This window comes from Esox lucius, chromosome 3 (assembly GCF_011004845.1).
Source record: "Esox lucius isolate fEsoLuc1 chromosome 3, fEsoLuc1.pri, whole genome shotgun sequence".
Classification (NCBI taxonomy): domain Eukaryota; kingdom Metazoa; phylum Chordata; class Actinopteri; order Esociformes; family Esocidae; genus Esox; species Esox lucius.
The window spans coordinates 31,167,400-31,191,259 of NC_047571.1; the positions used below are offsets into that span (position 1 = coordinate 31,167,400).

At 43.4% G+C, this 23,860-nt stretch overlaps 1 protein-coding gene across 2 annotated transcripts; it reads right to left on the reverse strand.

Annotated features, from left to right (window-relative positions):
* Nucleotides 1-537: 537 nt before the first annotated feature.
* On the reverse strand, nt 538-22,262 carry tfr1a (transferrin receptor 1a). 2 transcript variants are annotated; one of them, XM_010895355.5, is made up of 19 exons: nt 22,214-22,262; nt 21,857-21,954; nt 10,670-10,709; nt 9,926-10,163; nt 9,150-9,342; nt 8,749-8,971; nt 8,400-8,522; nt 8,047-8,145; nt 7,773-7,912; nt 6,849-7,000; nt 6,452-6,571; nt 6,071-6,156; nt 5,916-5,979; nt 5,682-5,749; nt 5,507-5,577; nt 5,272-5,356; nt 4,654-4,881; nt 4,278-4,436; nt 538-3,926 (listed from the first exon to the last, which is right to left on the reverse strand). In XM_010895355.5, the coding sequence occupies exons 3-19, from the start codon at nt 10,700-10,702 to the stop codon at nt 3,684-3,686; spliced, it is 2,325 nt and encodes a 774-aa protein (XP_010893657.5). In that variant the 5' UTR covers nt 10,703-10,709; nt 21,857-21,954; nt 22,214-22,262; the 3' UTR covers nt 538-3,683. The 2 variants fall into 2 exon arrangements, with proteins under 2 accessions (XP_010893657.5, XP_019899757.3); XM_020044198.3 differs by lacking the exon at nt 22,214-22,262 and having other exon boundaries at nt 21,857-21,980.
* Between the last annotated feature and the right edge of the window lie 1,598 nt (nt 22,263-23,860).

Here is a 23,860-nt window from a genome sequence, read left to right on the forward strand (position 1 = left end):
TGTGGAACGTGTATTCGGAGAATCAAGTGGAACTTCCCGTCCCTATTTTCAGGCTAGGGTCAAACCCTACATCACTACAAGGGCTTATTGTTTCACCACTGCTGGTCTCTTGGCCATCTTACCCTTAAAGAGGGCAGCTCCTACTCAGCCCAGTCAAACCCAAATTTTCCACAAACATTTTTCTTTCAGTATCTCACAAAATCATATAGAATATCTTGTTTCTCATTCCAACACTGACATTGCCAACAGCTACTTAACGGAGGCAGTTAACGCGGCCAGCCTTCCTAGCCATTATGAGGTGAATGCGTTAACTGTAAGTTGCTCTGTTTTGCAGCCGCTGCTATAATATACTGTAAACTGTACAGTAGATATGAACCTTAAAAGTAAAACACTGAACAGAAAATGTCTACCAAGGAGAGTTTAAGTTTTTACTACTCAGACATTGATCTCTCGGCGTCACCTATAGGTTACCCAGTACCAGTCGACACATTCCACTCCAACTAGATTAATGTGTAACCGACACATTAAGACAGACAATTTTAACAGCGATGTAATGATTTATTGAAGCGAAGAGGAAAGACAATACATTTTTGCATACAGTCCTAAAAAAATTCTTTCAAAAACATTGGGAATTTCAAAATATGCCACCCACAGTTTTTCAATCTGTCAAAATAAAAGTATTTAAAGTTCCTACCAATGGGAATATTTGGAGATATGCTATGTTTTTGAATGCTGTGTCCAGTCCTAAAAAAAACATGAATAGAAGGACATCACACCACCAATGCTAACAGTTTTAAAAATATTTCAGATTTAGACAGGTGATTCAAAACATTGTTACATGTAGGATTTTTCACCATGTGGAAGACAGATAGACAGCTAGAACATTATTCTGCATTCAAACAAATATCCCCCTACTCCACAACAGTGGAAATCCATGCTTGACTTCAATAGGCGGATACCACTAAACACTGACAGTTAAGTGATACTGTGAAACATCAACATTCCAGTGTTACTGCAAATATTAAGGATGTTTTCTGAAAGCAGTGCAAAAAAAAACAATTCAGGACAAAAAGCAAAATCCGAGTGGCTTTCCAGACTTTAGTAAAACACTGCTTTGCTGTGACATGGTGACAACAGCTCATTGTGGGACAGTCAAAAATTAATCACTCAATGCATCTCCTTTTTTTTTGTTAATTATAGGTATTGAACCTAAAGGGCCTTTTCTGTTGTTGAATAATATAGTTGTATAACTTTGTGCTTAGACAGAATCTGCTAGGGCAGCATCTGTTCTTGAACTTTGAAATTAATGGTGTTTGTTTTACCCAATTATTTCTAAACATTGTAAATGGGGGGGGGGGAACACATGTATAGTGTCAAAACATGGTGAAAGCCTTTTTTTTATTATTGTAGAGTCTTCACGATAATTTAATAGGCGGTGGAAATTTCTACACAAACATTTTGAAACAATAACTGCAATGACTGCAAGGAATTGTAGGTAAAGCAAAAGCAACACACACAGAGGGAAGTTGATTTCTCCAGGATCTCTAAACACAATTTTTGCCCCAATTACCTAAGCCCCCAAAAGAAAAGCAAAAACAATTTAAAAATTAATATACAGCAACCGAAAACATTTTAATAGGAAAAAGTAACGTGAAGCATTGTTACGCTGTTATATAAAGGCATTATTTTGCTGTTATAATGCATTATAAGACTTAACGGGCATTTAAGCTACAGTTACGTCCTCTCATGGTGACCTCAAATCAAACAGACTACATTTAGAAGACATTATGATGAACGATACATATACGGAATATAACAAATAAAGCATTACGCCTGCCGGCTTCACGTTAATTGTAGACTCAGCGAAATGACGTACGCAGAGGGCAAACAGCCTACTGGGTACATCAACAGGGTACAATGTTGCCCGTTTTGGTTTGGCGGGCACCGCACAGAAAAAATGTCAAGCCAACTGGTACTCGCTGGTCATTTTGCCGTGTCTACCTCTGAAGTGTAAGCAATCGTTTTATATGGAGAGAATCGTGCAGATCTGATTCTTAATCTTTTGCTGAAACATTCAACTGCTTTGTTCAGATTGTTCAAACAGTGTCAGCTCTGTAGCATTTTCCCAATCAATGGATTTAAAAAAAAAAAAAGTTAAAATAAAATTTCTTGTGAGGCTAACAAACAAGAGATGAAAAGACAAAATCAGATGCTAGCTTGCTAGTGTGTCAAGGATATAAGGGTTGCAAATTACATGATTGGGAACTTGAAGCTCCGCAAGAGGTTATTAGATGTAGACAATATATACAACATTATGGGAAACACTGTTCCCGATAATAAATCACATCCACCCTTCAGTGAAATATGGAGGTCACTGCCTACGATATAGACACGCCGGTAGACAAAAACTACCTCCTCTTCTTCTTCTTCACATTATGGAAGACACTGCTCCCGATAACGTTTCAGGATGAACAGAAGAAGTGTACATGCATCACAAGACCCGTACTAGAGACCACCTCGGGGTTCCGTGTTTACCTCAAATAGTCACAGCACAGATTTCTGAGATACTCAATGTATATATTTTTTTTCACCGGTTCACCGGTTCAAGATGTCAATCAGAATAAATTAAAATGTCCAATTCTCAGGCCTGCAGTCAGTTGTGGAATGACTGAACGGTTTGAGGACTGGTCTATATTATGGGTCGTTAGTCAGATAGGTACACTTCCATAGCAGATGCTGCTTTGTCATTTCGACAGTATAACTGTCATAATTATGGAAGGCACTGCTCCCGATAATTACTCATAAAAAATGTAAAATAAAAACAGTAAAAAAAGAACACCATTTATAGTGAACCCTGTCACTGATAAATAAATAAGAAAATAAATAGATGTTCTCACCGCCACGTAGTTGAAACACTTCCTACACCTAATTGAAATTAACATTGCTGTGGTGAAATGATGAGTTCAGAAACATACGTGGAGTGAGGATCTTGCTTGATTTACACCACAGGACAACAACTTCAGTGACCAAGGTTAGATTATCGGACATTTCCTGGTTAAGTTCGGTTTTAGCTTCTGAGCTGAATTTACGTTGTAGCCCCTCTGGCAACATCTCTCATCCCACGGTTTCGTTCTACATAGTTTTTAGCACAATATAAGACCTCTCTTTGAAAAGTATGAACAGTGTAGAAATAACAGCAAGATTGTAACAATAGCAATTTTGTTCGTGGTGGGTGATAATACTGTATCTTTTTTTATATTATCGCGAGGTACCTCAAAGATTACATGTATGCGTGCCATATGGAAGCCATCTGTAATTAGTTTTTAGCACCAGTGTATTTAAAATGTGGCACAAAAAGTCCCACGCCAATGTAAAAGCATTTCATTTTCCCAAGGGCAACATTTGGCCTTCCACATATTTTTCTCAAAAGCCAATGACACTTAAGGCAGGTGAATTTCAGTGTTATTTTCAGGGCGAGGTTGGGACACAGGGGTCAGTAAAACGCAGAGCAAATTGTATTTGGCAAGTGCTTACAACTCATTCGAAAAAAAGAGGGGAGATTTTGTGGCACTGATATGGATACGACACCTCCATTACATTTTCCTGAATAGGTGAGCCTCGCTGCCTCCTTTCACTACACACTCAATATTACCGTCTGTCTTGACTAACGTGCAGAGACGGGCTTAGATCAAGTTATCCATAGACCAGATGTCCCCCGCCAGCGTGTTGGCACAACCCTGGATGGTCCAGGTGGCAAGGGCGAACTGGTTCCTGAACAGGTCGACATCGGCCCCCGGGTTGCTCTTCTCCAGGGCGTCCAGGTGGTCCGACAGACCCTTCAGGGTGTGCGAGCCAGAGCCCACCAGGATGTGTCGGAACGGGGCCTCCCTGGGAGACACGTACGGAGACAGGAAGTCCCTCTCCACCTGGAGGAGGACGAGGTGAATGTGGGCCAGACAAACCAAGTCAGTGGAAGCGCCCCCCAACTCCCAGGTGTTTTCATCCGTCACCGCGGTTCACATTCAGATCGCGGGGCCCCGCCCCCGCTCCAGCCTGTATCAAAACCGTTTGCCTTCCACGTCAGGTGACCGTGCCGGGTCGCGTCCAGTTACAGACAATTCAGGGAGGCCCGTTGAAATTCCGAATCCAGAATTTCCACGCTTTACAAAAGAATTTGGGGGGGGGGGTTTTGAACCTCTGAATTGTCTGACAACTGAAACCCAATCTCAGCAGATCCAGATCAGTGGCTGGGGTCGGGGGGGGCGGGGGTTACTCACCCTCATGATGCGGTCGTTGATGCTGCGACACATCTCCACGTCCTCCAGGTCACTGTTCATGATGTCAGAGGAGAGGCTGCGAGACGCCCGGGAGTAGGACCCGGACGCGGACATCAGCCAGCGCACCGTCAGGACATTTGGCAGCAGCTGAGGCTGCATCTGAACATGAAACAAACAGCAACGAATAGAACAACAAAAGATTAAAAAAGTAAAAAAAAAAAATAGGCAAAAACGTGCGACGCAGGCACTAGGCGAAAAGTGACATTGCAGAGAGAAAAGTAACAATGCGGTAACTACTGAACTCCACTTCCCAGACTCATTCACGTCTCGCTACCTGTGGGCGAACGCCACTCCCGGCAAAGCGGACTTGACTTACTCTCATCAGGGACTGGACCTTGCGGTTGATGGTGACCACATGCGAGCGAATCTCGGCGTTGTACCGGTCCACGTCGAGACGCAGGAGGTGGTCGTGGACCAGACGCAGGGCCATGTGACCGGCGAACCGAGCAGCCAGCACGGCCATCGGGGCCACCTGGTTGGACGTGGCGGCGTCCAGCCTCGCGCGAGTGTCTTGCAGCGTGCCGAAGTACGGGTATTCAAAACCCTGGCACACGACGGGGAAGGTTACGGGTTAGGGTGGGTGTCCACAATTACAGGTAGAAATTAAATGTTAAACAAGTAAAAAAAAAAACGCTCAAAATACAGGGGAAAACCAAATACATAACATTACAGATTACAGTAAGTACATTTGTCGGGGCATGTGTCAACAGTCATATTACACTGAAAACTTTTTCTTTGAATTTCAAAGCCCAGCTTTAATGGTAAAATCTGACAGGAATCAATGATTGGAATCAATGTCCCTGGTCAAGGGATCCAGACAGAAACTGATGCTCCAACACACAGAAGGGCCCTCTGATTCACCACTACAAGCCATGTCCCGATGAAATCCTCATGTGGGCTTTTTAAAGGCGCACTGTCAGTTTACAAAACGTACCGAGGTGAAGCGGAATGAGACCGACGGGATGCCCGAGAAGGTGATGAAAGGGTAGATGGGATCGTTTAGCCTCAAAGGCTCCATGCTGCAAAAAAAACAACAAACATAAACGGGGAAAAAAGCGAAATGTCCCGATTCCATAACCTATTCTATTAAGATCATGTTGGAACAGTGCTAGAATAATTAGCAGAATAGAGACATTGTCCACATCTCCCAAAATACCCCCCCAACTCACACTTTGTCCTCCCAATTTGCATCAGTGGAGTAGTACAGCGGAGTCCTGCTGGAGTCAGTGGGTGTGTTGATCTGAGCAGAACAACACAACGGGTTCAGCACACCTTTCAAAATTTTAAAACATTATGGAAATTCTGTAGGGGCAAGGGTGATGATCGACCGGGACGTGATCGCACCTCATTCAGCGTGCTCTGAATGAGTCCATACATCAGCGGGCTGGCCGAGGCTTTCGGCTTTTTTAAACCTGAGAGAAAGGGATCACACCTTTAAAATGAGGAAACCATTTCACATATTGTTTCCACGGTTTAACACGACCGCGTCACACTTCCCTGCGGTACTGTGGACCAAACAGAGGGGCATTCTGGATATGTACACATTTATAAGATATAAACGTTAAACACTATACGCACCACTTACGACTCTGTCCAGGTTGATGTAGGAGAACGCCTTCATGTTCAAAGAAGACAAATAACCCTGAAAACAAAACAGTTGAGAAATGTAGGTAAGAAAATAACCCTTTCTCCCACGGTTTGCCTAGACAGGAAGTGTGTTTTCCGTTTCTCACCTCCAACCACTCGGTGGCGCCAACACTGCCATACTCTCCGGCGCTCCAGCTGGCAAACACAATGCTCCTCCTGGGCCTGAAGCCATCTGTCACGAAGAAGACAGGGTTAGTTGACCGGTTGCCTCCATGCAGGCTGGAGAGGTGTGTATCAATGTGGAACCCCCCCCCCCCCACACACCCCCCCCCCCTTAAGAGTGTGATTTATTTCAATTGACATAAAGCTCCCGGAGACATATGGATCAAAGCTGGAATCAACCCTAGGCAGAGCATTAACAGCCGTCCAGGACTGGATTGAAAACCCGACACGGCACAGTACAGAATTATATGTCTGCTGCCCGCCCCATGCCATTCCTATGGTTGGGTCCTGGCATCGCCACCCACCGTTTCCCACCATGTCCGAGATGGCACGGGCCAGCTCCACCAACACACTGGTGCCCACGGTGGAGCTGGCAAAGCCTGGCCCCCACGCGTCCCTCTGGGCGCCGAGAACCACGTAACGATCTACAACACAGAAGGCAGAGATGGCATATTTAAGGGCATGAATTAGCTATTTTCAGTATTTGCCAATGAGATGTGTAACACAAAAAAAAATTGCATTTAACTTCTGCGGTTGGGGGCAAATCCTTTGTAAGGGGAATAAAAGTAAAGTGTTTTCATTTCATGAAAAACTGCCCATTGTTTCAGATTACTACATTTCAAACCACATTTGAAATGGTACGAACGCCTGCTGCCATCCAGTAACTCAATAACCTTTTCCACCGCCACAGGTCAACCATACCTGGGTCCACAAAGCCTTTGATGACCCCAAACACATTGGTGATCTTCTTGTCAGCCAGAACATTGTTGACTACCACCGTGACCATGTCACTGTCGGCGCCCAGTTTCCCAACGTGTTCCCAACCTGACGGGGCATTGTGTCCACCCAGATTGCTGAGAAAACAGGACAAAGAGTTGGTGGGAAAACAGACGTTAATCCATGATCAGTTTTAGAAGTAAACACTTACAGTACCAGGGATGGTTATACTCAAACTGCATGTTTGAGTATATACTCAAATAACATTCCTGGGAGTTTTTGCCCTGCACTGCCATTTTATTATTCCACTAGGTAGTCTAGTCAACAAAACACTTAAAACTGGTGTGCTGATCTACCCCATAAGATCTTTAAATTAGAAACAACTCCTTCACATTATGAAGACTGTTGAAACTGACTGCGTCACTGGCAACAGTTTTGGTCTTGTCAAACTAAAACACATCCTCATGTTGCGTTGTGTATATATTTCTTTTTCCTTAGAACAATATACAGTGGATATAAAAAGTCGACACACCCGTGTGAAAATGCCAGGTTCTTGTGATTAAAAAAAAATGAGACAGATAAATCATGTCAGAACTTTTTCCGCCTTTAATGTAACCTATAATGTGAACAATTCAATTGAAAAACAAACTGAAATCTTTGAGGGGGAAAAATGTAAAAACTCACAATAACCTTTGTCTGATTCTTTTAGATCACAATAACCTGCCATTTTAACAGGGGTGTGTAGACTTTTCATATCCACTGTATTCTATAACCAAATTTATTCCTGACTTATGAAAAAAAAAAATGTTGTCCAACATTTCAAAGTTCTGTTTTTAGTTACTACGTTAAACAACCGGCATTGATGACAAAAACACCAAGTTTAGCCGGGATCAATCGGGGTGGGCCTACCTCGTGATTTTGGAAGCCATGTCAGTGGTGATGGTCTGGGCCACAATAGTAGGCAGGCCTGAGGACTGGGTGGGGGGGAACTGGGTGTGGTTGAACGAGGGGAACCCTGGGGTATAAGGGTCACCAGAGCCAAGATGGACCTGGACACGGAGAAGCCGGAGACATAAATCACACCGTGACCTGTGACCTCTGCGTTGTAGCCCCGCACACAGCTGGGAAACTGGGAAATACACGGCTCACGCGCGAATTCAAATAAAATGGCCGCCGCACTCACGTGGCCGTAAAGCTGAGTAGACCCTCCGACCCTGGTGTAGTCAGCTGGGTCTGGATATATGAGAACGGCGCTGGCGTTGAGCTTGGCTGCATTGGCCACCTAAGCAGAACAGAGAAAAGAAGAAGTACATTGAGGGGAAAAACCGAGATTAAGGAACGGGACACTTTAACAAACCTTAATGACATCCAGTGTCTTAGCCAATCAAATCCATAAGGGCCCTACCGGAACTACCAATCAAAAAAGGACAAAACCAAACGTCCAAATAAATTAGAATAGAATCAATAACTGTTCGCAGCGGCATTCTTATGAACACCCTGACCGAGTCCTTAGTTCTCCGTGCGGACCAGGCTCACCTTCTCGGCAAAGCCAATTTTGCCGGCTTTGACCAGAAGGACACGTCCGTCCAAGGCAATGTTCTTATCTTGCAGTTTGTTCAGGTCGTCCACTTCGCCATAGTTGCCGTGGAGGACGGCACCCTGTGGAAACCAAGACCAAGTGGCCGTCGGTGCGGTCCTCAATATTCAGCAACAATCCATTCAGAATTACAGCAGTAGCATGATTAACAGTTATGAAAAGGTTACAGTTGTGCTTGAAGGTAAAGGTCCCCACTAACTGCAATTAATGCATCTATTTTATAAAAAGACTAAAATTAACTGTGGCGCTCCCCAAATGTAATGTTTTAAAAACAAAAACAGGATATACCTGTGCACTTCCAGTCTTGCTGTAGGCCAGATAGCCACTCAGTGATCCCAGGTCAGAGCCTTTGTAGGTCACCCTGTTGGGTTCGGAGCCGGGGGCCACAAGCTTGACGAAGTGCTCGTCCTTCCACGTCTGCATGCCTTTAGCTTTGAACCTCTTCAGCACTTTGTTCCCCAGAATGTCGTCCCCATCAGAGCCTGCCTGGTGGCTGTCACTGGCAAACTCCCTGAGTGAAAGTGATTGAAGAAACACACACACAGTAAGGAAGAGAGGGAGAGGGAGAGGGAGAGAGGGAGAGGGAGAGAGGGGGAGGGGAGTTAGTATTACTAAACATTTAATTTCAGTACCAAGTTGAAACACACACGGCAGCAGATCAGACTTATCTCCAGGACTCAGTCACTCACGTGAAGGTAGTCTCGAAGAGGGAGTCACTCAGCTTCCCCTGCAGCAGGCTCTTCACATCGGACCAGTCCATGAGGGGGGCGGCCCCCGTCTCCACAATCGTCCCGGTAATGGACTCTTCCATGGGGACACTGGAAGCGGCACACCTAGGAGCGATCTCTTGCCTTCGGTGTGCCAGGTAGCCAATCAGGTAGCCTGAGAGATTAGATAGAAGAGTCACCGTGGGAAAGACACCGTGGGAAAGACACAGAAACACAACGACATACTGGTTGACCCCTGTGACACGGGTTGGAAGAGCATTATGGGAAAAAGCAGATGGAGTTGGCGTGGATGCCTGTGAGGAAATATCACTGTGATCTGCAACTCTGCCATGAATGCATTAAGATGTGTTGCAATGAGACCGGAAGATTCAACTGGGTGTGACGAAATTAGGGAAAAGGGTGCCTAATCCTTATAAATAACAGCGAATGGAATATGTGATCAAATGAAATGTTTATATCAGTCAGTATCGGATATAAAAACGCCATCCCAGTAGAAACAAGACCACAGTCGAACTCTTCAGGCCGACAGAACTTCAGTTCACTCCCAAGCAATGACAAATCAACAGACACTCTATTAAGAATGTTTTTCAGTCCTGGGGCTACGCTTAATCTGTGCCTGTAAAACATTGAGGAATCAGGTATCAGAACCGCTCATTACTTTCACCAACACACCAGGACCTCAATATTCAATCAAGAGAGACGCGGCCGCCAGAAAGCATCCCTTCGTCCGCTCTTACCAATGATGAGGATGAGCAGCGAGGCAAACACCATGAAGCACAGATTCCTGGGGGTGCGGCCGGCGGGTTTGTGCACGGCGTAGGGGTCGCGCACGTGGTTGTGGTGCTCGCCCACGCCGTTGCCGCCTACCGCCTCCTCGTCCATGTCGGACGACAGCTTCATCTCCACCTGGCTGTTCTCACCCTCCATGTTCTGTGTGAGGTTGAAGCGAGTGTACGACCGCGGCTCCCCATTGAACTGTCGTGGAAAGATGGGGGGGGGGGGGGGGGTGAGGATTTCTGATGCAGACATAGGACAACTGAAACTAAAAGTGAGGGTTTTTTTCTGCGTTTTCCCTGAATGGCAATTTCTTTAGAAAGGAAGTTTAGGTCTTATGTTATGGGAAAAATCTGCCAGACTTGGAGATGCACATGACGTTCTGGGTTTCTAAGGTCCAAACTCTTCATTAACACCAAGCTCTAGCAGGGGAGAACACAGCTCTGACCGCGTTAGTGTCTCTGACCGCGTTAGTGTCTCTGACCGCGTTAGTGTCTCTCCCTGTACCAGGGCACACAATTGGTTTAAGGAAGAGACAGATATAGGACCCGTCCTGACTCAGAAACCGTCACAGCCAAACATCCCCGTTTTAGTTTTTTTGCTTTTCTTCCTCGGTACTCCTTCTACACATAAAAACACACAACGGGAGATGGAGTGTATACACAAAGAAATCACACATGGAGAATAAAATCTTCTCCAACACTCACAATCTTGGATATCGTCGACCTGGCCTGGTCCATGTCAGCTCTGAAAGGGAACAAGAAATACAAATTGAGGACAGGCAGTCAGACTCAAGTGTCCCAAATCCATGCTAGAACAGAAATGCTGACAGGTTTGGGCCAAAAAAAGAATAATACCCCTCCCCTTTTAAAGCCACAGGTTTTCACCTCTTATTTGTATACATTCATATACAGTTTCTTCCTGGCCAGTCGAAGTGAAACCAAATAAAGGGTCCTGCCCTTTCTCTAAACACCAACCAAACCTCCTGCTGGGCTGCCCTGAGAGGGTGCTTTGTTCCCAGGGACAAAAAAAGCACTGTTATGGGTGTTAATCAGTCACATAACCTCCCCTGCCTTCATCTTCAGTCAAGGCGAGGCGGGGGGGTGGGGGGGGGGGTATGGGGGCGATGGCTAAAACTTTCATCCACCAAAGAAAGTGATATTTGTATCTCCGGAACACAAACACAGCGGCGTGTTCCTTTTTGACGCGACCATCTGTTCATCATAACAGACTTTCAGGGCTGCAGCATTTCCCCTTAGTTTAAATATGCTTAAGAAGATCGAATTAAATATCAGTTTCAATATTGTGTTACACAAAAAAAAAACCGGTCGCAGCAGCAGTATCCAACACCATGGGCATTTGGATCAAGTTACCACAGAACCGGACATTCAGGGCCACAGAGTACTGGACTGGACAAAGGTCTGGCTGGCTGAAAAGAGAACCAAATCGCAAACATAAAATCCACCAATGGTTCTGCATGGCTGATGTTACTTTAATTACCTACTATAGAAAGAAATATTTCTCCAGAGATTAATCCTAACAGCAGACTTGAAAAGGATTATGCATAGGCTGCATGCTTGGTTGAAAGGCTAAAAAGATAACCCTGCCAGTGTGTTATCAGTGCATTATCTGGCTCAATCCTGGAAGGAGAAACATTATTTTGGACTGACGGTGCCCGCATTATTTCGTTCATTTGAATTGAAACGTCCTTGACCAGAACTGAGGTTCTTATTACTTCAACATCAACACTTTCCACGGCTAGGTCAAAACAAGGGAACATGACCTCCCAGCCAATCTTTGCCCATGTCAACATGTTCCCCCAGAACCCCCCTCCCCTAGATAAGCTCATTTCCTGGTGATAGCCCTGCACTCACTGTACAGAAGTCCTGAGCTACCAACTTCCTATGATGTCTGCCTTGCATTCACATCGCTTTCCCCCCCCCACTCCTTTCCGCTTTGGACCTCAACCTCCACTTTCACAGCAGGCGATGCGTCGGACCTTACAGGCATTATTGTTTGCTCTTCTGATTTGGTTTCATCCACCCTATTCTGTTCCCTGCCCACCTCCTCCGTGGCCAACAGCTCCTGTTAAGCCCAGGCAAAGTTCAGCTCTGGGAACATTGCAACGATGGCACCAGCTTTCCCTTGAAGCTACGACAGCTTGAAGCCTCCAGACCATTTTCTGATATTTACCATCTTAAATGCCATATATATATATATATCATTTACTCACAGAAGGTTCAACTTTGAACCTTCATTAGTCCTTTGACTGGTATTCACATATTTCAAGACTTATAAAACTGTTGAAGACTGTTGAAATTCAAAAATAATTTGGTATCAAAATCCCTTTTTTTTTGTAGCTTATTCCAAAGTAATCCTGTAGTGCAGGAACAGTAGGGCATGGAGTACATTTGTTATTTATTTGGACCCCTGGGGAAAATGAACCAACAACCCTGGTTGGCAAGCACCCCCCTCCACCCAGCACCCCCCTCCACCCAGCACCCCCCTCCACCCTCCACCCCCCTCCACCCAGCACCCCCCTCCACCCAGCACCCCCCTCCACCCTCCACCCAGCACCCCCCTCCACCCTCCACCCAGCACCCCCCTCCACCCAGCACCCACCTCCATCCTCCTCCACCTCCACCCAGCACCCCCCTCCACCCAGCACCCCCCTCCACCCAGCACCCCCCTCCACCCAGCACCCCCCTCCACCCAGCACCCCCCTCCACCCAGAACCCACCTCCATCCTTATCCACCCTCCTACACCAAGCACCCTGGCTCCAAAAAGTGAGTTATGCTTCTAACTTTCTGTAGTTGACCATAGACCATACCAAAATTACAAAGAGTAGACATTTTTGTGTTGAAATTACAAACTTCAGAATACTTTTTGAACTTTCGGTTACAATACCAGCTTGCATTTCCTTCTCTGCAGGAACATTTCTGCCCACGGACAATCAAGTAAAGATGTGACATCTGGAGTTTTCAGAATAGGGAACTTGGCATAGAATATATGTCAGGGAACACCTGAAGTACTATAGAGAGCACACCACTTTGCTATTCTCTGAAGAGACCGAAACTCAGCCAATGACAACCACTGGAGAAACTAGCTTTAGCAAACCACTCTAAAACACGTTTGACCACAGAACCCATCAAGACAGTACCTTACGAAACTATTTCTTGTTGCACTTCCCCATTATTCGACAATTGAATCTAAAAGTTCATCTGAGAGAAATTACTGTACAAGCTAATTAGGACATTTAGCCTCACTCATGCCTCTATTAAGACTATATTCCATTCGATCTTAAGGTGACACCCACTAAAGATTGGAGTAATTTAAAGTCTAATATCCTGTTTAGTATTATTTCTATACCTGCCTCTCTACAAAATCTCTGAAGTGATGGCCTATTATTTATACAGATGTGCATCACTGTATGCCGTTTCAGCGTGGCCAAGCCCCTCACGGTTTTCCTAATCTGCCAGTAAAATTAGACTGAAAATGTGTCTTGTTAATTCTCGTTATTTCTGTTCTATTAAAAGACCATGGCAGTTTTCTCATTAGCAAGGAATGTTTGAAAAGTCAAATGAAACATGTACTTTGGTGATATTATCAACCCCTGGGAATCGAACCCCAAATCCCTGGTGTTGAAAGAGCCATGCTCTACCAAGTAAGCGAACCAGGACTGCTGAAACCACTCATCAGTAAACTATCCACATTCTGTAAACCCAATTCTTTCTACGGGCTAACTGTTACAAAAAAAAAAAAAATCAACAAATATGGTGTTGTGTTGCGAACTGAACAAGTCATTGACGCACAATCGTGGTTTGTGTCAAGTCAATTCGGCAGGGTTGCCACAGCGATTGATGTGTAACACGGCTAGCCAGGCCAAACAGTGGTGGTTGTCTGGACACGGACCCTCCAATGACATTCCAGCAACATGGAGCCCCAGTGGAGAGAGATTCCAACGAGGCCATGGCGTGAGAACAGAACCATGGGAAAATGCCGCAGCAACAGGCCTGCCCTACTTAGCAACCCACTAGCCCGGCATCAGGTTAGCGGACACTGCAGTCGATCAGTACCAAGTTAGCTGCAGTTCAACGGTCGAGGACTACAGCGGACTACAGCGTGCAGTGTTCAGTTTACATTATAACCGTGGCGTTACAGCGGCGTAACAGAAAGAAGCGCCACTCGTCTCCGGACACACAGGCGCGCCACCCCACGAAACAGCCGCTGGCAGAAACCATAAAGATCAACACCTGCTGGGTCACCTAACTGTCCCTACAGAAATATATGACTGTGCATTAGTCCCAGTATTTCTGCATTCCTGTTCTACTGGTTTGAAAAACATGTTTCTTTGTTGAGAATGACTAATAAGGTTGGGCTTGATTCATTTTCAACAAGTAGCTAATGTTTCTAGTGTGTGTTCTGCCCTCCCCCGTGTTGGACTCCATTACACAGAAGAGGAAGGACTACACCTCATTTCAAGAGAAACACGCCACCCATTATTGCCTGATTTGTTAACGTCCCATCTGACAGAATACAAGGGATATACCATTTCTGGAACGCACCTGTGAAGGGTGAAAAGTTGCACACAAAACTATTGGTGACATACATTTGCATCTAATGCGACTGAGGACGTTTGTAATTGAAGCCAAACCCCAAAGGGAATGTCAATATCACAATTAGATAAATCCTTCTTAAATTTGATATATATTCTAGATCTTGTCAAACATAACATGTTCCATGGACACAAAAAGATTCAAAATCTCTGCTGGTTCTATAGTTAGCATGACCCCATTATATACACCGTAAATTGCCAAACTATAGGTCACCTATTATTGCCTTAGAGATGGAACTAAGTTTCACCTGTGTAACACCGCCAGTACAGCTTCTCTTCCAGCACAGTTTGTTCCGAAGGATCAAAACTGCAACATGTAAAAGGTTGACTATGATGCCAAAGACTATGATGGTGCATTTCTACAGTGCCATCATACACCTCCTCCATCACAGTCTGGTGCCCTGCAGCCACGGCAAAGGACAAGGGCAGACTGCAACGCATCATCCGCTCTGCCGAGAGGGCGACTGGCTGCAATCTGTCGTCTCTACATGACCTACACACCTCCAGGACGCGGAGGCGAGTGGCAAAGATTGGGGTTGATCCCTCTCAACCCGGAAATTGACAATTTCGAACTCTCCCCTCTGGCTGAAGGTTGAGGTCCATCAGGACCAAAACCTCTCGCCACAAGAAGTTTCTTTCATATAGCAGTGGGCCTCATGAACATGGCCCTGGAACCAAACTGACTATAGCCCTCTTCCAACATACACACACAACCCTCAACTGGACTAATCTATAACACCTCCCCACATACACACACAACCCTCAACTGGACTAATCTATAACCCCTCCTAACATACATACACACACAATCCTCAACTGGACAAATCTTGCACCTTACATTTTCTTTAGTAATTTATTGCACAGACCACAAGTCACCAGCAGGGGGCAACCCTCCTGTGGGCATCTTCACTGGCGATTATGAAGCTCACCAATCATGTTGCTAAAAGTAGCTAAAGAAAATAACCAAATAATGTACATTTTAAATATCTATAAATGTGTTCTACACATCACTAGCATTAGCCAATCAATGAAAACCCTGTTCTACACATTTATAAAGTAGTATTCATATTAAAGAACTAATTGCAACATTTGTGATCTAATATCTGCTTCCAGGCACTTACAAATGAAATATTACAGTCTTTAAAGAAAGCCTGGGTTTGCTGCATTTAAAACGTTTGTCTATAACGCTTTTGGCTAAAAGTCAATTATGTCATTAATCCTTTCATTCTGAGCAGACCTGTTTAAATTATTATTCCCCAAATCATGGTGTTTTTTGCCAGGGTTTTATGAGGATTCAGTCCTGTTTAGAAGTACTGAAGTAGCTAAAGCCACATAAATTGGACCAGATAAAAGATGCTTTCAACAGGGTTTTCATTGCTGATTAATACTAGTGATTGTGTGTGGATTCCAGACACATTAAGGCAGTGATCCAGACAAAGCTGAACAATGAGGACAAGGTTTTGAAGCACAGACTGTAATTGTCTCTCTCCAGTATAAAAACAAACACCAAATCCCTACAAAGCGTGCCCCCAAGTAAACAGGTTAATAAAAAGGTACAGCTATTTATATAGAATTCTAACATTTTAGGGCAACGCATAGAAACGGTAAGCTAGTAGAAACCGTTTGTCTCTCTCATTGGTCACCTTCCCCCCAGGGGTCCCTTTCACGCCTGTCTGTTGAGCCAATGAGCCTCGCAATTGGACAGAATTGCTGCTAAAGATGGTAACGGGAAGTAGTGCGATCAAAATATTGAAAAACATGTTTAATTTTCATTTGACTGGGGTGTTGTGGCATCAGACAACGCATTCAGTTTGACATCTATTTATTTTTTTACTGTGTTTTTTTTTTTAAGAGTACTGTCCTAATAATTTAAAACACACCGTCTGAAAGGTGGCTTTTTGTTTGAATAGAAAACATACTCCGCTTGGTAGGGTTAAAACCTTAATTCAGCTTAGCTAGTCTTAGACAGAGAAACCCATGGATTAGTCTTGAAGTGTTCAAAAGCGTACAGTCACACATGTACAGCCTAGGAAACATGATTTATCACAGTAGAGCCACCTCAGATGGAAGTAAAGAGGGTGCCCTATTGCTAATCATTTGAGGAAGATTTTTGCAGAGTAGTGCTTATAAAATAAATTATCTATAATTTCTCATAGAATCCTGCTCCACAATGTTTCACAAAAACAGAGGCTTGTGCCTTTCTCAGTGATCTGGGCAAAATGTGTAGGTTTGAATTCCACAGAAAAATTTGTAGGTTTGAATTCCACAGAAACATTTGTAGGTTTGAATGCCACAGAAACATTTGTAGGTTTGAATGCCACAGAAAAACCCTCACTGCAAACAGCTTTCGAAACATCCTTCCCTGTATCTGAACTAAACTTCTTTAAGACAAGTGCATGTGAGAGATAGAGAAAGGCATCATGGGACACACCCTAACTGGCAGCTAGTGCACACGCTAAGCCTACACACAATCAGATGAAACAGGGCGGTGAGCCTTCCAAGCTCTGAGACAGGCTTTGGCCTTGAAATAAAACCAAGCATGATTTCTATTTTTTTATTTGGGTGTACTGTCCCTTTAAGGAGCTACCTAGCTGCAGTTCCCTTGAGTTAGACAGACAGACTATCACTGTGAGAACTGTAAATTCACCCTTGGTTCCCAGGCATACGACTACAAGGGAAGGAAGGTGTGTGTGTGTGTGTGTGTGTGTGGAGGGGGGGCACATTCAGGGCTAAAGAAATAAGCCTCTACCCTACTATCAAGTTCTTCATCAAATAAAATGTAAATCTGCTCCCTCCTTGCCAAAGGCGTGATTCTCCTAACTAGGGTTGTGTCGGTCGTGACATTTTAGTCAACGATTATGGGTTTGCCAAACTATTGCTACCACACCTGTTTGAATATCATTCATCCAAATCCTTATTTTAACTAGTTATTATGCACATTTAGAATTGCCATTTGTGCTTGCATTTCAGTTCATTGCACATGTATACATCCCATTGTGTGTAACATACATTGTTCTTGATTGTTTCACTTGTACATTTTCTGCAGTCTTCTGGTTAGATGCCAACTGCATTTCACTGTACTGTACTTGTTGGAATGACAAGTTGAATCTAATCTAACAGGTACATGGTTATAAGGCACTGGCCCCAGTCCAAATCATTACACCACCAAATAGTTATTTTTCCATTGTCTAGCTGACCCTCAGATATGAGCCAACAAGGAGAACCTGTTCCACGGCCCAGACACTGTGGAAATGCCTTTAGCGACGAAGCCCCTGAGAATATTACTGTGTAGTAAACTTGATATGAATGCAAAATGCTAAAAGGGTCCAGGCCACAATTAGTTATTTTAGTTTCTAAAACATGTTGTGAATGACCACAACAGGGATACACCTTTCATCACGGTGGGAGGCCTGTGGTTCAGGGTTTACTGTGGCCCAATAATGACAAGGTGACTGATCAGCCTACATCTAACTAGGCTAGATTACAGTTATCCAATCAGAGACACACACAGGCTGATCCAGGAGGTTATTTAACTCATCACAGGAAACATCTCGCACTCTCAGCCACACATACATAGCATTAGAAATAGCTGGTGGCCAGACAGCACTCTGGAAAATACCTCTATTGGTATGAGGAAGCTAAATGACTAATTGAAAGGGTTTTCTAAATGTAAAGGTAGGGCAAGGTTTTTGGGAAATGAAATAATTTTTCAATGTCAATCAGTTCCTCTCCAGTATTGGCTTGTGCTATAAACTCAATCTTTTCATTTTAGAAATGGAGAACTGTAAACTGCAAATTATCAACATCAACAAATACCAACCACTTATTCCTGCCATTCTGATGACATCATTAATTGCGAAAAGTAGCCTATACTAAAGAAATGTTTAAAATTAAATAATGCTGAGACAAACTACTAGCAGTAATAATACCAGAAAATTGAGGTGGAACATCAAATTAAATCAGTTTTGTTCCGTTTATCAATATCACATCAATACAGAAATTGTATCATGACATACATTTCCCTATATAATCTCCATGCTCTACAGAGACCGACAAAAATTCCAAAAAGAGCCAGTCTGGAGGGGTCAGAGGCCAAAGTCCAAAGCGGCAATTTAATGAAAGCTTCATTCATCAAACCAAACATGGTCAATCAGGGTTCTATAAGCTGCTGATTCTCACCCACTAATCCTTGCTATTGGGGGGAGGCGTGGGGGTGGGTGGGGGGGGGGGCCGAAGGGAGTTGGGAGTCACATCTTCATGCTTCATTATGCAGTAGCTGATCATGTGAGAGTCACATTGGGGAAAGTTCCAAGTCGTCCATGGGAACGAGGTCCCGCAACGGGAACAAGACATGCCTTATGCCGGAATCTGTACAGAGTCACAGACATCCCCGTTTTGCATTTCAGTCACTAAGCAGTTCCCCTTACAGGTTACGGGAAGAAATCGCACTGGAGTGCCTTGCTCCAAACCAGGCAACCGGTAACTTAATGGGCCAACACGGTAAACTGGCGGGCCATCTGGTGCCAGAAACATGTCACACTCTAACCAAGTGTCTATCAGCAGAGTGAGGCAAACCAATGGGCTACTTGAACTCGGGGTTGTGACATACTTCCCTTTTAGAATAAAACCGCTCGCCTGTTTCTGGAGAGCTACTGTCCGGTAGGTTCTCTCTCAAACTAAAATTTTGGCACACCTGATTCCAAAAATTGCACAGTAAAAGAGGAGGGGTTTCCACGATTCTCATATCTTTTCACTTGACGGAATAACTGTCAAATAACTTGACAGTTATTGCATCAATGTCATTGACGAATGAAGGAAAAATGAACCTTGTTGTGGCATGAAATGAAATAGCTTTGGCAGTGTAAAGTTAGTCTTCAGTCTCACTCGCAATTGCTCAATTCTTATGACTATTCCAAGTAGTAAGATACTACTAGGCCTATTACTGGCTAATAAGCTGTTAAACGTCATAAGAAACATTCAATCTTGGCGTTGAGTTCATGCGTGACAAAATGATGTAATGTTGAGATGCAATTGTATGACGAGGTATGTCCCAATCGGTCCCAACACTGGCATACTAGCTTACTATACACTAAACAGTACCTACTTCACCATCACCCACAAAGCACGTACATGTAGTATGTAGTATGCGATTTGAGATCCATTATTAGTCTGGATCAGGCCATGCAAATCATCTTGCAAATATGATTAACATTGTTCATTTCAGGCAACTCTTGTAAACACCTTGAATAAAAGAGCACCATTATTTAAATAAGGTAATGAAGTAAACCATCATTCAGCCATGGTCATGAGGTGGCCGGTCGGGCTCACGGTCGGGCTGCCGTTGTCCGTGGGGGTATAAAGGAGGGGTTCTAGGTAGACAGAAACATAAATACATACCTGGGCGGAGCTTTGGACTTTTACCCTGAAGATTACAGGAGTTTCCAGATGTTTTTCAAACCAGTCGATTAATACCCGGGAGCTAGCAAATCCACTGATTATTCTAGTTTTAAAATTAGACACAGACACACGACCTTGTGTGCTAAAGGTTTTGAATGTCAATGCCACTTTAGGAACTCCGTGGGGGGGGGGGGGGGGGGGTCTACAATAGGACACTTGAGCTATAAACTTGTCAAGGTCACCTGCTTTACTCAATCCTGTGACTTGCTGGGGTGTGGAGTAAGGACAAATATGTCTGTTCATTATTAAAAAAAACTAAAATGTAAATGACATTTTTGAGAGCTTGTTAACTGGCCCTTCATTGCAGGAGCATTTGAACATTATGAAACATAAAAACCTACTGAATACGGTTTATATTGGTAATTATTTGTCGATGTCAGCCAACATTTCTAGGTATGGTAGTACAGCCACCTAAACACTGTAATATACCTAATAATCAGCAAATTATGGATTAGGAATGTATGTGCTCCCATGGATTTTATTTGAAACTCAAAAATAAATGTGGAAACCAGCTTTAAAACTTCAAAAGTATTCACAATTAGCTTCAAACAAACATATTTTAAAATAACTGGTCAATTGAGACCTTCACCATATTTTGCTTAGGGCCTCAAAAAGGTTAAAGGCTTTCATGTAAATGACTGATGGGTTAGGAAAACCTAATCCTGGAGTGCTACAATAATTTATTGTTTTTGATTTAACAGACCTGAAAGACCAGCGTCTTAAAATAAAACAGAACTGATCCGTTAGCTAAATTGCTCAGGTGACAGAATCCTACTTTATCTGCAGCACTCAAGGAACAGAGCTGCCCCGCGCCTGCCTATGGCTTTAAATATAAATGTTGCACCCTGGGAAACACGTTCTGCAGACATTTGCACAGGGAATGTATTTGTAAACCAAGGTTAAGTTAATTCATGGCTTATTTGAATGAAAAATAATTGCTGGACGTGAACCGCATCGGGCTAATTAAGATCGTTGATACACGCTCCCAGAAACGTTTAAGTTATTTCGCTAGTATGCCCGAATATATATTAAAAGAGACTAAAAGTTCCTAAGAGGTCGATAACATTATTCAGTCTGTGCTACCCTTTGCAGGTGAGCTTCACCCGGAGACAAAACGCTTGTATTATAACTTTGAACACGTCTGACAGGCTTACTGCAGGTGACAGTCATTACATTATCGAAAACTGAAAGTCGAGGTCGAGTAGACGGGCAAAGTACTACCACGTGCTTAGAGAGCACCCGATCCATGATCCAGTCAACTTGACAACTGCTATAGCTAACCTGACAATATGTTTACAGAATAACTGAATCAGGTGGCGTGGAGCAGTGGTTCTGAACTCCGGTCCTCAAGAAGCCAACACCGAAAGGCATTTTTTTTTATTGTAGCCTCAGCCACGCACAGCTGATTCATCCTGTTAAATCATTCACAGGCCCTAATTGAATTGAATAGGGTACGCTAGTACAAATGTGTGCGGTTGGGGGTACTCGAAAGCCCGAAGATGGGACTGCTCTAGAGCGTTCCACATGTACCACTGCAGCCTGGGTTCGAATCCGACTTCTATTGCCTTTGACCATGTTACTGTCTACAAAAGAGTAGCATGCCAAAAATAGATTTTTTAAAAATTGAAACGGTGACGGTTATATATTTAAGCATCAAAAATGTATTCCCATATAGTTCTTAATTCACATGCTCTCTAGAATTAAAAGGACGCATATAACACGGCGAAATGCACATTAGATACCGGCATGGTCATTTATAAAACCATGAGCATAGAACAGTACTCCCGCATTTAAAAGATATGATAAAAGTAATATCCTTACCGGGCTTTGGTAGTGTCCACAGTCTGGTCTTATGGCCACAAGGTTTCCTCTAACGTCCACTATCTCCTTTTACCGAAGCTGACAACCTTGAGCGTGGTCTTTATGCATTGGGGGGAAAAAATGAAAGAGATGTAAACGTCACGTCCTGTGGATGGTGCACAGAATCATGGCTTGCGCGTGGGTACGTTCAATAAAGTTCGATGTTTGAGTGGTTTCTTGTCAAGACGAGTGTGTTTGCACAACATTAGTAGGGATTAAATAGTTTGAAATATACACAGAACTATTGAATGCGTATATAAGGTTAAATGTTGTCCTCATCACGAAAGCAGTTACTTTTACGACCTTGATTTTGCTCACCCGTTGGGTACCACCAAGATCACTGTGCACCACGGTTGCCCGGAAAGGCTAAACTGCCCATCCGCCACGCTCGCGTACTAAATCGAGCGTTTCTTTGCACACAATTTTGCCAATGAACGAATATCCAATCAAAAACGGACAAAAAGAGTACACCTTGAAGAATATCTTTTATTCGAGTAATGGATAATATAAATATCACGCTAAACTAATCCGTAAACCGTAGCCTAGTCTTTCTAAACGCTTTATAAACTAGGCTTGGACTAATCCTGAACATTAATTGTTAGTGGCCAATATGTTCGTATAGTGCTCAAAATACAGACGTTTTTTAAAGAATGTAAAAATATGATCTGGATAATTTTTTTGGAGTTATGTTATGGCGTGAACGCAGTGGCATTAGCTATTTCTGTTTTAAATTCCAGACTTATTGCTGCGCCTATGGAATAGCGTATCAAATGTATAGGAGAACGTTTAACGTCTATAATGTTTTTTTTTTTGTTGTTGAAGGAAAAAGGCTGGTGCTTTCTTTGCCACTGCTTGCCAAGAGTAGACGGTCAGACAAGCTTTTTTGCACTATAAATATTCGATAAAACCATAACTGTTTAACATTTTGCAGTGTCCAATAAAACAGAACGGAGGTTTGATTCAAACGACTGGTGATATATAAAGACCTTTCTGTATTCAAAATGGATTATTAAACGATAATTACGCCAAGCTGTTTTACTGACCGAAATATGCAACGAGATTATGCCAAAACTACCAAACCAGTAAGACCAGCCAAGCGTACAGTAGGAAAGTCAGAGAAAAAATGCTACAGCTGTGAAAATATATTCTACAGGTCTTGTTGAAATTGTAGACCAGCAGACAGAAAGACAGGATTATCCGATGTTAGAAAGCCATGACTGGACATTTTTCGAAATGTTTTGAGTTCAATATGTTAATAACATATAAACTGATTAAAAAATAGAAGGAATGCAACAGTTCAGTTGTAATCAAATGCAAAACCAGTAGTCTATAAGATAGAGTATACATGTGTTAAGTATTGTTTTGGGCAATCAGATATTTACTTTTTCATTAGAGGTTGTATCCTGGGTGAAAATCCTAAACCTGGCCAGACCACCTAAGAGAAAATCTCAGATATAGAGTACAATTACATACAACAAAAGAGCAACCACTAATTCCTGATTACCCCTCTTTATTCTCACGCAGGTAATAGATTAACATAATGATTGTTTGCAACAACATTTCAAATCCAAGTAAGCCACCTTTCTCAACTACATTCACCCTATAAATATTATTTCTACATCAATCCTCACTATTGCCAGTAGTTTGAATCACATCGTAGATTTGGCGCTCACTATGGACAGTGAATGTGTTAGCTGTTGTGTATCAGAGTAGGCTATGATTCATTTACTGATTCATGTGAAGTGGCATGCAAAAGGGCCTTGAAATTATAACCGCATTTTGTTAGCCATTATTCATTTCCAACAGGAGGTTTGGCCTATCTATGGGCCTATCTGCTTTTGACTTCATTATAGGGATTTACATCATGAAATTGCTATTAATGTGTGGAGCAGTGATCCGTTGGTGCAGCTGCCGGCAGATATGTGGGTCCCTTCCAGAAACCAGGGTTCAATTCCCAGCATGCTC

Coding starts and splice junctions, on each gene's coding strand:
- tfr1a (XM_010895355.5), bottom strand. CDS start 10,702: ATGGACCAGGCCAGGTCGACGATATCCAAGATT. Junction 10,164..10,669: donor GGTCGACGATATCCAAGATT/GTGAGTGTTGGA, acceptor TTTCCACGACAG/TTCAATGGGGAGCCGCGGTC. Junction 5,357..5,506: donor GCAAATTGGGAGGACAAAGT/GTGAGTTGGGGG, acceptor TTTTTTTTGCAG/CATGGAGCCTTTGAGGCTAA.